This window comes from Stigmatopora argus, chromosome 2 (assembly GCF_051989625.1).
Source record: "Stigmatopora argus isolate UIUO_Sarg chromosome 2, RoL_Sarg_1.0, whole genome shotgun sequence".
In the NCBI taxonomy this organism is placed as follows: domain Eukaryota; kingdom Metazoa; phylum Chordata; class Actinopteri; order Syngnathiformes; family Syngnathidae; genus Stigmatopora; species Stigmatopora argus.
In genome coordinates, this window is record NC_135388.1 from 6,981,642 (window position 1) to 6,997,764 (window position 16,123).

At 37.6% G+C, this 16,123-nt stretch overlaps 1 protein-coding gene across 2 annotated transcripts; it reads left to right on the forward strand.

The window, feature by feature from the left end:
- Positions 1-940: 940 nt before the first annotated feature.
- gnb5b (guanine nucleotide binding protein (G protein), beta 5b) lies at positions 941-14,883 on the forward strand. 2 transcript variants are annotated; one of them, XM_077620226.1, is made up of 14 exons: positions 941-1,084; positions 1,979-2,124; positions 3,271-3,382; positions 4,238-4,374; positions 4,450-4,491; positions 4,595-4,671; positions 4,798-4,930; positions 7,041-7,184; positions 7,262-7,353; positions 8,062-8,110; positions 8,513-8,609; positions 8,697-8,863; positions 12,728-12,838; positions 14,269-14,883. In XM_077620226.1, exons 2-14 carry the CDS (start codon positions 1,999-2,001, stop codon positions 14,383-14,385), a joined length of 1,404 nt encoding a protein of 467 aa, XP_077476352.1. In that variant the 5' UTR covers positions 941-1,084; positions 1,979-1,998; the 3' UTR covers positions 14,386-14,883. The 2 variants fall into 2 exon arrangements, with proteins under 2 accessions (XP_077476352.1, XP_077476343.1); XM_077620217.1 differs by lacking the exons at positions 12,728-12,838; positions 14,269-14,883 and adding an exon at positions 9,011-9,873 and having other exon boundaries at positions 942-1,084.
- The last annotated feature ends 1,240 nt before the right edge of the window (positions 14,884-16,123 follow it).

Genomic DNA, 16,123 nt, shown 5'->3' on the forward strand with positions numbered 1-16,123 from the left:
TTTTGCCCCACAATCTTTCAGTTCCAACTGGTCTCAGGCTATATTTTTTGTTTGCTTTTTTTTAATCATACGTATCCTCATTCTACCTTGAAATAGTTGTAAATATGTTTATTGCAGTATAAATGTCATTTTTCCTCATGTTGCCATTTTCACAAATACTTTGTTCTATCGTTTTTTTTTCTCCCACATAACTAATTATAATATTTCTGCATTTTAAAAAAAAACGTTATTTTTTGTCTGTTTTGTTTTCTTCGTGGCCTTAATTCAACTATTGACAACTTGTTGAAAGAAGAAAATATATGTGGTTATAGTCTGCACGCAAGTGTGAAAAGAACGAAAACTATGTAAAGGAATTCACCTCATGAATGTTGAGTACGAAATCTTATTTTAGAATCATATTATTAGTGGAGAAAGCCTTATGTGTGACACTATCGAATTGCTTTTTTTGTCAAATCTGTTTCTTTGAGCGTAAAATCCTTTGTTTTTTTGGTGTATGTAGCTTTTTTTGGTTGTTTTCCCACACAGTAAAACACATTTTAAAAACCCTGCAAAGAAAACCTGTAAAAATAAGACCTAGACAGGACCCTCATCACCATCTTTAACCTCTGATAAAACGGAAAATGACATAAAATAGGCCTTCCAAATGTCTCCTTTCATTTGATAAAACTGGACCGTTTGTAGTTGTGATTTAGTGGATGTGTTCACTGTTAACAAACTTGGAATAAAATGTCAAATCTGTAAAAGTACAACGAGAAAAATGAATAAAAGAATTCAAGCACTGACATGTTGCCTGAGGAAATGTGTTGTTTTGCCCAAATAGTCGAGTTTCCTACCGTCACAATGATAAATAATAATGAATTTGAAAGAGTAAAATGCTTGAAATGAGTACAAGTATTTTAGGAAATAAAATTCGGTGCCTCTCGCAGAAGACTGAAGTCACAGTAAAGGAGAATCACTCACAAGCTTGACCACTTTTCCGATAAGAAGATTAGCGTTTGAAGGCAATCCTCTTCAGTGGAAAGTGTCACAGAGGAAATAAATAGCTACCTGAAGTGCACACATATACAAAACTTGCTTTGCTAAGGTAAGAATGATGCTTTTATTCAATAATTTTATATATCAGTATTCCTATTGTGTTGTTTTTTGTACCAGTGCATTTACAATTGTGAATGTTTATGGAAAATGATACATTGTATACTGAAGGATTTTTTTTACGGAACTTGTATGTAGTCATAGCTTTATAGTTTTGTTTTATCACTTACAAAACATTTACAGTATTTTGTCAAAGCCATAAATTGATTTTTTAAATTGCATTTTCATTATCCGTACTATATTTTTTTATATTTTCACCTGACAATTTGGGATTTTATAGAGTGAAGCTTTTGCTAAAACCATAGTTAAACGTATAAAATTCAAAGAAATAAAATCCAGAAAAATATTGCTTTATAGTAAAAATGATATTTTTATTATTCCTCAGTCACTACAAAAAAAAATTATGAGTATATTTCTTTAAAGTGTTCTAATATTCGGCAAGAACCACTGCATTTTAAATTGTGTTTTATGTAATATTTTTTAATGTATTTTTATTGGATAATTTAGCATTTTTAGTATCTATATGTATACATATTTTTTGCTAAATGCTAATATTTTTCCAAATCCTTACCGTGAAACACATCATAGAATAGATCTTTACAGCATGTGCATGTCATTTTCTGTCATAATAATTTTTTTAAACGCCTCCCTATTTTAATTTCTGCATTATAGGTATTCGCACGATTAAAAAAAATAAATTTTGCTATCTTTATTTTCTTGGTGTGTACGCTGCTCCAAGAATAGCATCGCAGCTCTTTTAGACGGATCAACTTGGACTAGATTAGCAGCCACTTATCCAAGTTAACGCGCACACGGCGGGCCAAGACTCGGCGTCGGCGCGACGACAAATCTGAAAAGTTGTCATCCTTGGCTTTTTCCATCGCAGGCAGTCGAAAAAGCGCAGTCATGTGTGACCAGACCTTCGTGGCCGTGACCTTTGGCCCCTGCGAGAGCTGCGACAAGGCCAGCCCCCTCATGAACATCTACATCAAAACGGAGCCCATCAACTACTGCGCCTTTTGCGTGGAGAAGGTAAAACAAGCACGTTTAATTCCACTATTGGACGATATTTGGGCTTTAAATGGATTGGACAAAGGGCCATTTCTGATTTAAAGTTATAGAGGATAAAATATCAAATATCATTGGTTAGCTTATTTTACAGAGCGTTTTTAGAAGATGATTTAATTGTGGTATATTTAAAGCGTACAAAAGAGTTGCTTGTAAACAGAGTTGTGAAGCTGTACGGTTAGCTTTAGCTAGCGGACAAGCTAGCTCTTTATCTAGCTAGTTCTTTAGCTAGTTCTTTACCTAACTTTTTAGCTAGCTCTTTAGCTAGCTCTTTAGCTAGCTCTTTAGCTAGCTCTTTTGCTAGCTCTTTAGCTAGCTCTTTAGCTAGGTCTTTAGCTAGCCTTTACAAAAACTTTTTGTCTCAATACAAACAAATGCATAATAGTGTTGCATTAAGTGGACTGATATGTTCAAATTTTATATGATAAGGAAAATAGGAAAATTTGAAAACTGATTTACACATTCTTTGGTAAAACTATTTAATCATGTCAGCTCCAGCGTATTGTAACTCTTTTCTTTTTCATAAATATATTCATTAAGCTATAAAATATTACTGAAAATCTTTGTAAATATTGCCACTATTACAAAAGACTGAAAATGAACAACCAAATACTACCCAAAAAAAAGGAATTTGATATGAACTTTTATTCCTTTATTTAACATTGATTATTTCAACTCATGGACATTTGATTCATTTCATCAATTCAATTATTAAATATCATATAAAAATATAATATATAAAAAGGAATTTGATATTGTATCAAAGATATTTATAGCAAAACAATTTTTGACCCTACCACGTGAGATTTTAATGCGTAATACTTATTGTCATAATGATATTTATTGCCAAATCAACCATTGGCTGCCATCCAATCCATTTCGTTGTCAGACCTCCAGGTCAAAATGGATTGGACGTCTACTCCCGTCAATGGCTTGATAGGGGGTGGGCGGGGCGCACAGGTGGGGGCGGGGTTTGATCACCGGAAATAACGCACGTGTGGCGCTGCACTCGGCGGTCGTGAACGAGTCGGCTCGGTTCGGTTCGGCCTTCTTCGCCAATTTAATTGGTTTCATTTGTTTTTGATTGTGTTTGGCTGCGTGTGTGCGAAGATGGCGTGTCAGGGGCTCCAGGCGGGGGAAAGTCTGGCCTCGCTCAAGAGGGAAAGTGACAATTTGAAGAAGAAGTTAGACGAAGAGAGGAACAAGCTCAGCGACGTCGAGCGTAAGTCACAGCCATGACAAACATTTCAACATATCAAGGCTGAATTTAATACACCTGGCCAACAGCATGGCCATTAAACTGTTGTTTGCTTATGTGCTGGAGTTTAACCGTTTTAAAAACAAACAATGCACAAGTAATCCTCGTTGTCAATGGCAGGCAATCAGTTAATTAATGTGAAATTATAAAACAACTTTAGAATGTTTGAAGGCCAACATCAGTTTTTTTTTTTAAATAGATGATTGCTTTAACACACAGCTCAAATTGAGTGCCTCTTTCACCCCAAAGAATATACAATTTTAATTTTTAAAAATATATATGTACATGATTTAATAATAATTGTATGTATAAACCAATACATGCATTTTTGTTATTGAGCAATTGTGGCCTAAATGACGATGTTAACGCCAGCTGGGTTTTTTTTGTGTCCACATGAACCTCGTGAGGATAAGTGTGTTAGTGTTAGTGCCTGGCAAAATGACTGAAAAAAAATAGTCACTTGAGCTATAAAGGCTTACCATAAACAAATATTTTTAAATAAGTAAAATGAAAAAGAAAACTAAAACTGAATGAATTAGAATTGATAAATTACAAAAGTATCATCAAGTGTTTTTATGACATATTTGCCCTGGCCGGCAAAATAAAAAAAAAACATTTGTAAGAAGAAAATATCCAATGAATAGCATGGAATAATAATACAAAAAAAATGCTTACCAAAGTGGCCTATTTTCTTTGGGTGTGTCTTACCTTTTATTTATACATATATTTTTTTGAGTGGAAATGTGCTTAGCATATCTGCTTCACTGTCATTGGCTCTCATTGGCTGTGTATAACAAATTGTCCTATACTTTGGCGTAGTGAGCAAAGTGGCAGAGAAGGTGGAGGTGTTGTCATCTCTGTCCATCAAGACCAGACGTGTCCTCAAGGGTCACACTAACAAAGTGTTATGCATGGACTGGTGCAAAGACAAGCGGCGCATGGTTAGCTCCTCCCAGGTATATCCACTCGCAAATAAATACTCGATTTGATTTCTCTGCGCGTCTTAACAACGAGATATCGTTGTCTTGTAGGATGGTAAAGTCATTGTGTGGGACGCATTCACTCTTAATAAGGTAAGTGGAACTCTGAAAACCTGGCAAATAATTCCTTCTCCCGCTATGATAAATCTCTGTAAAATCATTGAGGTTTTGGTTTCTATTGTTTTTTTTTCTCCAGGAGCATGTCATGAGCCTGCCGTGCACATGGATGATGGCGTGTGCATACGCTCCTTCGGGTTGTGCGGTAGCATGCGGGTGCGTATCTTGAAAGAATTTCATTACACAATTTTCATTTTACTATTGTAGTGGAAAATAACTAGGAAAGAAAGCCCATTTTTAAACGCCAGAATTGTTTTCTTTCTCGTATTTACGTCCTGGCAGAGGACTGGACAACAAATGCTGCGTGTTCTCGCTCTCTCTGGACCCAAGTGAGAACCCGGTGACCAAGAAGAAGGTGGTGGCCATGCACACCAATTACCTTTCAGCATGCACCTTTACCAACTCGGACATGCAGGTGAAGTGAAAATCGGATTCATTTAAATCCAATGAAAGCACTCATTTTGTTATTAATAGTGTTGCATCGACACAGTAATCCCTCGAATATCGCGGTTAATGTAGACCAGACATTGTCACGATAATTGAAAAATCGCAAAGTAGGGCCAGACCCATTATAATTTCCTTTTTATTTTTATTTTTTCAGTCCCAAGTCTGAGTAGCAAGAGTGGCTTCTGCTTGCTAGTTTCAGTGTGCATATTCACATTTTTTATGATTTTTTTTTAAAATATATATATATATATATATTTTAGTGCTTAGTTCTTGTAGCAAGTTTTTTATGAACCTTAAAAAAATATATTTTTTTAAATAATTAATAGCAGAAAAAATCGAACAAGGGAATCTGCAATAATCAAGGGAAGACTATCATGTTTTTTGGAGGAAAAAAAAGTACTAAACTACTGCTTACTTGAATGTAAAATAGATTCTATTGTAGCTTTGTCAGGCACTGTTTAACAACCTTTGTCTATTTCGTATGATTTTTTTTTTTCCCTAATTCTTGAGACTTGTAATGTTCTCAAAGGCCCAAATGTGGTACCTCGACATACGATCTTAATCCGTTCCGGGACTGAGATCGTATGTCGAGATTTTCGTAACTCAAGCGTTGTGCGTTTCCAGATATCTGTTATACACGAAAGACATGCGGCAAAAAAGACAGTGCGCTACAATGATAAACAGCCTCTCAAGTCATGGCCACCTGGCTTGGTCGCATCTCTAAATTTTGATCGTATCGCGGGCGAATTATTCGATCGAAATTGTTGTCGTACCACGAGCTGATCGTAGGTTGAGGTATCACTGTATCTATATTTACAGTTGGAACCTAAACCTTTGAGTACATTTTGCGTGGAATCCACACATTTTTTTTGTTGGCAAGGATTTTAATGCTGTATCGGCGCCCTTTCTGATACTAGCGTCGATACTAGCGCAACACTAGCTATTAATAGCGAGGGCATGCTTTTGTTGATGACACATGGGGTGTTCACTAGTGATAAAGAGCGTGCCCAAGTGGGGCAAAAAAACAAGTGGAGAGGAGTGACAGAAGACAAAAGGGGGTTATTAGCTCTCTTTCAGTATTTTTAGAACTTGAGTGGCTTTTATCTAAGACAGAGTGGAACTCGCTTGCTTGAGGGTGCAAGACAGAGGCACATGAGGACAGTCTTTGTACCAAGTGGAGCTCCGGGCACAAGGCTCAGAAAGAAGCTATTCATTTTCAGTTACACGCGTGACGTCTTCCATATTTCTTTTGTGGCGTTTGATGAGTGCGGCCGTGTCACTAATTGTGGCTCGCTGACAATTGTAGCAAAAGTGTTGCGTCTATGGAAATCGAGAAGTGACCGTGGATCGGTCATCTGCAGGGAATTGCCCCGCAGCTCTTGAACATTGGTCGTGTTTGTGTTGTCCCGTGTATTTGGAAAGTTAAACATGATCAGGAACAAGTGTAGCCACAATGTTTTGACGTTGTTTATGGATGTCAGGAATCAATTTGCTTCTGCGTGTAGGACAATCTATAAATCTGAAGCCATGGTTCAATGGCAGAGTTGAATGGAGGCAAATTAAATTATCTGTCCATCCCAACATGCTATTATTTGGAAGAAAGGGCTAAAGACGAAATCAAAAAAATAAATAAAAAAAACAATGTCAGATTCCATCCACCTACAACAAATGAAGGCAAACTCATTTTTCTTAAATAATCAATTGAATAACATCATCGCTAGATTTCCATTGACTCACCTGGCTGCACCCGGCTGACTAATATTTTTTCCTCTCTTTAACGTCATTCCTTTTCCGTCTGTCACTAATACTCCCAACAGCAGTATTACCTCATTCACCGCCATTGATGTCGATAGACAATCCTGTGGCTCTTTTTCAATCTTCTGCTGTAAATTTCAGTGATTTCTGTCGCTAGTAGATGTCCAATCCATTTGAAGTGGGAGCGTGGCAGCGACGAATGTTCATTAACTGCCACCCTCCCTCTTCAAATGGATTCGAAGTCGAATACCAATGCAGTTTTTGAAAAGTGAATGATCTGCAATAAATGACATATGAACTTAATGAAGTGATATCTTGTTTAGTTGCTGACTAGCAGCGGTGATGGAACCTGCGCTCTGTGGGACGTGGAGAGCGGACAGCTGCTGCAGAGCTTCCATGGTCACACGGCGGACATTTTGTCACTGGATCTGGCCCCCTCCGAGACCGGCAACACTTTTGTCACCGGGGTGAGTGAGGGACATCAATTAAAATCTACGTATCTTTTTTTTTTTTTAATAGATCACGATATCAACTGTGTTTTCAGGGCTGTGATAAGAAGTCCAATGTGTGGGACATGCGCTCTGGTCAGAACATACAGTCGTTTGAGGACCACCAGTCTGACATCAATTGTGTCAAGTGAGTGAGGCTGATATAAAACACAATTTTTATTTTTTTAATCTTAACATGATTTTTTTTGTGGCTCTATTTACTATACTGAAGTCCAAAGTTTGTTTTTGTGGCAGAACAACAAGTAAAAAAAGTATGTTAGAATAAAAGAATAGAAATATTTTATTTTGGCTAAAAATTTAAAAATATATATCATTTGGTCACTTATTTTTTTCGATGGTTTGGGTTTCTTCTCAATTCAATTTTCATTATTTTATAAAGAACCACCAAGCAACTGCCAGATTATTTTACCAATAGTGTTGACTCTTGAGGCCAATTTTCAAATTTATCTTTGGCATGACATTACATTTATTTGGATAAATAAATACTCCTGTTTGTATTGTATATTTTGAGTCATAAAGATCTCGGAGCTTAAACATAATCATTTAACTCTTAAAAGAAGTTTCCCCGCTTGATCCAGTAGATAGTGCTGGGTTCTTTTTATAAGTATAAAGGTATGTTCCCCTTTTTGTTTTCAATTGTCGTTGTGCCGGTAAAACAAATCCACATCCTTCTGGTGTCGCCACAATGTGGTATCAATGAAAGCAAAGAAAAAGAATCATACCTGTCAACCTCTGCCGATAACTGCCCTTATAAATGATTATGATTCCCCTTACAAACCCCCAAAAAAACCTTACAAACACCGTACTCTCAAAAATGTGCATTGTGTATTTTCAGGTACTACCCTAGCGGCGATGCCTTTGCATCTGCCTCTGACGATGCCACGGTAAGTGACAACCCGCCTGTGCCACGATTGAACGCTACTACTCATTTTTGGATTTTTAAGTAAACCTACCCAATTACACTATTAATAAAAGCTAGATTAATTAAATAAGCATAAACAGAAATACACTGGTTGGGGCCCCCAAATAATACTCTAAATTGTATTTATTAATACAATTTATTTTTATTAATGTTATTTATTTACCTGTATAGTATTTAACTCATTGCATTTTGATTTAAATTGAGAAGACTGGCTGTGAATGCTCATCTTTGAGTTCCATTGACGGTGCTGGCCGTCCAATCCATTTTGACTGGGACCTGGCATATGAACCATTCAATTCAGTTAATGGAGTCCCCTTTGGGGGTTAAAAAAAATAAAATAATATGAGGTCGATGGTTGTTTCAGTGTCGCTTCTACGATCTACGCGCTGACCGCCAAGTGGCAGTCTACGAGAAAGACAGCATCATTTTTGGAGCCTCTAGCTTGGACTTTTCCATGAGCGGTAAAACAAACCTAAAAAAAAAAAACATTGTTTCCCTTCCCCTCTAAAGACGCAGTGTTATAACACGTATTGTTTCCTTCCACCAAGGTCGCCTAATCTTCGCCGGCTACAATGACTATACCATAAACGTGTGGGACGTCCTGAAAGGCAACCGCATTTCCACAATGTACGGTCATGAGAACCGCGTCAGCAGAGTGCGCTTGTCGCCCGACGGAACGGCGCTCTGTTCCGCTTCTTGGGACACCACCTTGCGGGTAAGCCTGCTCGCAATCATACACGGGGCTTATAATTACATTGTGCACCATATTTCACATGGCCATTTATATTGTTGTCTATTCTATAAGTTCGCCATGCTTATTAACTTTTATTTTTTATTTTTTTTTGACTCTACTCTTATGCAGATTTGGGCCTAAAATTTTCATTGGGCCAGTCAACATTAGCATTTCATACAACCTTCATCTTGATGAAGATAAGGAGGCAAATCAACGTAAACCTCAAATGACATGAAAATGTCAAAGGCAGATCATGTCGGATGTAGCTTTTTTTTTTTTTGTAATAAGTGCATAATGTCAGATTAAAATGAAAAGGGTGAATAAACAGACAACTTTGTTTGGGGTTTGTGTACTGTAAAAGTACAGCAATATGTATATTTTGTCATGTCACCGCCATCCTCTCCCTGGTTTGGACGTCTATTTCTATCAATGGCGATGATTGAGTTTATATTTCAATAGGATGCCAGATACGAGGAACTATGTATTTTTTTAAGTAATCATTTATTTGTTTTGACTAGGTCCACATGGTCCAATATTGACATGTCTAATACTGATGACGACATGGGTTTAAAGGTCTTTACGTCATTGATGACTTGTTTTTCTGTTTGATGACCTTTAAGAGACGCTTTCGGAAGATCTCATTGATCTGTTTTTGCATCTTTCTCAGCATGTAAAACGATTACTAAGTGGGAAAGTACCTAGTGTGAAGGCGTAAACAAATGAGGGAAAACACTGAGTGGGAAGGGGGAAAAATGGCAGTTGAAACTAACTTGATGCCATTTGTTTGACTGCGGGAAATGAATGTGTTTAGTTCTCACTTCCTCTTGTTCGCTAGTGAAGCGTGCCACTGTATGCACTGTTTGGGATCATTGTCAATGAACTTGGTTTTGGCCATGAAAGAAAAGAGAGGCTCTTTTATTAGTGATCCTCTTTGATCAGACTTGCGTGTAGAATTTCTCATGACTTGTTGAATAAAGAAATGGGACATCTGATGTTATCAGCCACACAATGATTAGCTCACAATAGTTGATCACATCAATATTGCTTCACACAACCACATTGATTTATTCTAACGATAATAGTCAAGGCGCTGATGTTAATGCACCGTTTTGATGTGCATGTCATCTTAAATTTTGAGGGTTAATGAAGGATGCATGATTCACCTTAAGTGAAACATTGTACAAATGTCAGCCTCAACAAAAGGAGTGATGAAAATAGAACTATTGAATAAATGTCAAATTACTTAATAAAAATCCAAATTATGAATGTGAAATTACTTAGTAAAATTTCAAATTATATTAAGTAAAAAAAATGTTAATAAATATAACCTTCCCAGCATACAATTAAAACTATTAAACATTTGCAATCAATTAATACTAAGAGAAATATTCAATATTCTTTTTTTTCTTCTGAAAATGCAGACCACAAAACAGCGATTAGAAAAACTAGACATCAAGTTTAACACATCACCCCAAAAAATATAACAAAAATCTCATTCAAATTATAGTTATACATTTCAATTGAAAATATAGCAAATGTAATACTTTAACCTTGTATATACAATGTTTTTAATCACAGTTGCATGGTAGTAGCAAAATAAGTACGTAAGCACAAAACTAAACGTTCAAAAATAAACTTGTATAAATTAGCTTTTTTTTAAATTTAATTTATAACAGAGTCTGGTGTTATCAATGGCTCTAAACCTTGGCAATCACAGCCAGCCTTACCAATTAAAAAATATATATCAAGGTGCTTATATATCATAGTCTAGGGGAGGTAATGAGTTAATGGTAAAATGTAATACTTTTCACATTTGTAATCTTTTATTAAAAAGAGAAAGCCCCAAAACAGTGGAAAACTGAACATTTTCTTGTTTTTTCTATTATAATAAAAAAAAGTAATTTGCCATGTAAAAGGTTAATGAAAATGTATTTTATATTTGAATTATTTGAAAAATGCAGGCAAATTGACAATAAAGCCAAACTTTCAATTTCATTGGATAGGGAGAGGCCAATGAACGAAACTCTCTTTGGTGTGTTTGACGTCTTTGATCTCTTTGATGGGTGAATGTGACGTAGTATGGGGGGGGACTTTTCGACCTCTTTGATTTCTACGCTTTCCATATAACCTGTGTGGGCGGAGTTACACATTCACTGTGAGTCGGTCTAGGCCAAAGCATCGCTCGTCTGCTTCCGCCTGTGCTGATCTTCTTTTCGCTGCTCACCAGTCTAATCATCGCTAGGAGGGTGAGTACTTTTTTTCTTCTTTATGATAGAAAATTCGTTGTTAACGTAGCTCCGTTTCCGCTGGTATTTTGTGCGATTCTTGGCCTGAATGTGCCTGGAAAGTGCCGACGCGTTTCCCTTTAGTAGAGTTTTGAAAAGCCGGTGTAGAGAATCGTCTCCTTTGTGTGTTCCTCCATTGCTTGGTAACACATCGGTGGCCAAGTAGCCCGCTGGCTAACCGGCGAGGAAACCCTCAAGTTCACCGGCATCAATCTCGTCTTTAACGGGTCCAAACAGTTGCTTTTGGGTGTTCTTACCGGAGGTTTTATTGGGGGCTAACGGTTTCAAACGGCTCGTATTTAGGTCACATTTATTGCCCGGTTGAAGCGTTTAAAGATCCCTTTCATGAGACGTTCAAGACACTATGTTTTTTTTTTAATGTGGTGACTCCAGGGAACGTTAAAATGGTTTAAAAGGAGGTGGGGGTCTTTTATTGTTTTATCGAGGTTTTGATGTAGTACGAAGATATTGCCCCCTTTACGACTGAGTTTTGCACTTCCGTCCGTTTTAACGTACGTCGACATCGTAACAATTCAGATTGTGACAAATGCACGTGAAGAAACATAATAGGTGATTGCACAATTTGGAATTTTAAATAACTCGCTTCTTGAAATATGCAATTTATGTGTAAATGTAATTGTGCTGAGTTTTTGTTCTGGTAATTTCATTCAAAAAAATCCTCTCACGTGACCTCACATAACTGAACTCTTTGATTGCATTAGACTATCTATTACCTTTTCCTAATGGCAGCTATAAACTGATCTTTCCATTCCCACGTTTAATTCTCTCAATAGGTGTTACATACCTGTCAACCTCTGCCGATAACTGCCCTTATAAATGATTATGATTCCCCTTACAAACCCCAAAAAAACCTTACAAACACCGTACGAGTCGTACGGTGTTTGTAAGGTTTTTTGGGGGTTTGTAAGGGGAATAATAATCATTTATAAGGGCAGTTATCGGCAGAGGTTGACAGGTATGTAATATCAATTTCCCTCTTTTGCTAAATACCACAGCACATAGTCTGTTACCTGGGCTTAGCAGTGGAGTTACACTAATGTCAACATTTGAATAGATGTGCCTGAAAAGGTCAAGTATAATATATTAACCTGTAAATGTCTAAGCTGAGATAATCGGGCCTTTGATTTCTTAGTAAATGTATCCAAAATGGTTTATTTTTTTGAAAAAACTCATTGACCGTATGTGTCCACAGATAATGTCTCCATGCAGGCTGTGGAAAGAGACCCTGGCCCTGGCCCAGGATTACATTGGCCTGTGCTGCACGGTGGACCCCGGCATGGCCCCGCCCCCTCCTAACGTGGCGGCCGCCACCATGAGGCGCGTGGGTCAGCACACCGAATCCATCAACGAGGCGTCCTTCCGGAACCTCGCCCAAACCTTTGTCCAGAGCTGCGGGCCAGACCTCACCTCTTCCTTCCGGAGGGTGATGGTGGAGATGGTTAGCGACGGACTCTTGAACTGGGGGAGGGTGGTCTCGCTCTTCGCCTTTGCTGGCGTGCTGGCCAGGATGCTGCAGGAGTCCTCCGCCGACAACACTAAGACGGGGCTGGACCTCGACGCCTGGCCGCAAACATGCAGGAAGTTGGCCGAGGCCATCGCTGACTTTCTCGGGGAGGAAAAGAAGGAGTGGATGCTGGAGAACGATGGCTGGGTAAGTTTGACCATCTTTTTACTTGAGTAGCGATACCTTTGTGGTCCAGCGTGACCTATATGTAAATACATAGTTTTTTTGTCAAGATTTGGTGGGTGCACCTTTTAGTAAAAAAAATAAAAAATATTATAACCGGACAAATATTGTATGGTTTCAGCATATTTTTGGCATTTTAATTGACAGCGATATACGTCCAATCCGTTTTGATTACGACATTGCGCTCGCTTTGTTTTTTTATTTAGCTAGCATACCTGTCAACCTCTGCCGATAACTGCCCTTATAAATGATTATGATTCCCCTTACAAACCCCCCAAAAAACCTTACAAACACCGTACGCGTACGGTGTTTGTAAGGTTTTTTTGGGGTTTGTAAGGGGAATCATAATCATTTATAAGGGCAGTTATCGGCAGAGGTTGACAGGTATGAGCTAGTGTAAAATGTGCTGTAATTGAATAGCGACGGCTCATAAATAGTCATTTTACAGGCAGACAGGGTTGTCTGCTTTTGTGAATGGGGCCACGCACACACGCATGCACGAACGTGCACGTAGGCAGTCGACGCACAGAGGCCCTGTGTGGAGTTGCCAGCAGCTGCCTCAACTGCCACATGGACTTGAGTAAAAGCGTCCGTTTGTGAACGTCGTCGCTAAGTAGTAAAGCTAAGTTGTGGGCTTGTTTGGTAACAAAGCAGCAGCCGTAGCCGTGGCAGCTGCGCATACGCCAGCAGGTGCCTAGGGCTTTGTGTTCATTTTACCTGGATCATTTTGCGGCGCCACCTTTTCAAGTTGTTATCAATCTCGTGCAGCGGTATTTTTTTTTTCTTGCAGAAAAAAAGTGGAGTGACTTAGTGGGAAGATATTCCTTTTGTTTATTGTTCCCCATTGCTATAAGGTTTTTCTTTAAGAGACTTCATCTTAAACTTGAAATAGTCTTAAATTTTTGTTATAGCTGGAATTGTGGGAACACAATAACATTGTTTTGATAATATATGGCTAATATAGAAAGTTAAATTGTAAAAATACAGCTGGAAAAATGTATAAAAATAAATAAATATGGTTATTAATTTCAGAAAATATACTTTTAAAATTAAAAATCAATAATTGAAAAAGGGATTTATGAGTTCCCGCTTTTATTAAAATTTTTCAAAAAGGCATAGCTGTAATTTTATCTAGTTTTTATATTGATATATTTTATGTACTTTTTTTACTTGTATCTATTTTCCCAATGCTTTTTCTATATTTGTAAATTAATCCCAAGCGTTTAAGTGAAAGTAAATTGTTCGAATTTGTTTGCAGTGAATTGATGTAATTTCTTTCTTTACCACTAGATGTCACCTCAGAGCATTTTAAGAAATTCTAAGTTGTTTATTTACACGTGTATTTTTCGAAGCAGTTCTCCATCTAAAGTTGCTCTTTTTTGTGATTGTCACAGGAGGGTTTCTGCAAGTGGTGCGGCAGATGGTCCAGTCAGGACGTGTCCATTAAAACGGCGCTGTTGGCCATGGCCGGCGTCGGTCTGGCCGGACTTACCTTCCTGCTGGGCCGCTAACCGGCGCCGTCCCATCCGCCCATTTTCAGTCATCTCCTCGCCAAGGTCAACTCGAGCCGGACGGCTGAATGTTTTCACGCAATGGCGCTGGTTTTTATTCGGTTCCACGCGATTGTACGAAACCCATCCGGATGCCTTCTTCAAACACGTCAAGGCGACCGCCTGCTTTTGCTGTGACGTGTAAATTAATATATTATATTTATATCATAAGAAACCTTTTTTTCTAGACTGACTTGTAATCTTTTGGCCGTTTTGATTTTGAAAGTGTTTGATTTTAAGTGTTTGTCAGGCTCTGTCAGCAGAGCTGGCCCGGCCAGTTTTCAACGGTGCTAATTGTTTTTTTGAAATGTTCACTTTTAATGTTTTTTTTGGGCTTGGTTTATTTGTTTATTTTTTAAATGCCAGGGACCAATGACTTTTCTCAACTACAAGCTATTTTTTACCTTGTTTTGCTTGTATTTATTTGTCACCGTTTTTCTAATAAAAAGTCAAAAAATAGTTTGTCTTAATGATTTTATTTTTTCACTACTCCTGCATGCATACTCATTGATTAGCAATAGTGTAACAATGTTGTCAAAATAATTGTCTTTTTGTCATTTTAAAAGTGGTAGAACGACCAAAAATATGCACACATTACTTTCAAATTCTGAGTATTGCTCTCAAGTAATAACATTTAAAAAAAAAATTTTTTTTTATGGCTATCTTAAAAGGTTCCTGAACCCTGTACTACACTTTAAGCTATGACTACTGGTAAAGCAATAAGTTCTCAAATTTATCAGCATTTTTACTCCATTAATGCTAAAAGCATATTTGATCCAACTGTAAGAAGGCTTTAAACGTCGATTGCCAATTTCTTAAACTGAATTTAATTTGATGTGGGACTTGAGCTGTCAAACTACGCCATCCTCCGTCCAAGTAGGATTACTACATCCCCCTATCAGCACACGTCAATTACCACCTGCTCACTTCCTCGTCATGGTGCTCATTGCTTTGCAGGCTACGTAAGCTAAGCTAATGCTACCACATTCGCAGTCACAATGAACAATATCGCGTACCAACCAAACAAAAATATCTCATCCTTAACGTCAAATGGGTCATGCCCAATTCAAAAACAAAACAAGGAGATGCATTGGAGACGCCGTTGATCAATGACGACAAGTGAAAAGGACGAAAATATTGACGACAGGAGCCAAAGTTGCAGCACTTCTCAAAAGGTAAAGAGTTTTCCTATATTACTTTACACTTTACAGTATGGTCAGTTGACGATGGGAATGTAAACAAAGTTCATGCTAAATTTCGTGCTAACTCTGTGTAGCAGCTACATATGTCTGTCCGTAATTAAAATGGTTTGAGGGATAAAATTGCCTTTTTGGATGCTATCAATGCATTACCAAATGAAACGGACCCGGGATCGAACCCAGAACTCAGTGTGATCTAAATGATGTCAGCCATGCTCATACAACAATGTTACCTGGACCAACTTGTAGTTGGAAGTATGTAATGTTTTAAGGTTGAAATGCATTTTGTGTTGGTTCCTTTTCTACTTTGTAACATACTCTTTTAAAGTCTCATTGAGTAAATGAATTCCAAGAAAGTTTAGAATAGAATAGCCATTTATTGGCAAACTTCAGAGCAAGACAATTTGAATCCAGGTACAACCCACCAAAGCAAACAGATACAACAAATAGTACATAAAGTAAAATCAAAGCGGCTGATTTAAAAATAATACTCCAAAAAT

Coding starts and splice junctions, on each gene's coding strand:
- gnb5b (XM_077620226.1), top strand. CDS start 1,999: ATGTGTGACCAGACCTTCGTGGCCGTGACCTTTGGCCCCTGCGAGAGC. Junction 7,354..8,061: donor TCTGACATCAATTGTGTCAA/GTGAGTGAGGCT, acceptor GTGTATTTTCAG/GTACTACCCTAGCGGCGATG. Junction 8,610..8,696: donor CTTGGACTTTTCCATGAGCG/GTAAAACAAACC, acceptor CCTTCCACCAAG/GTCGCCTAATCTTCGCCGGC.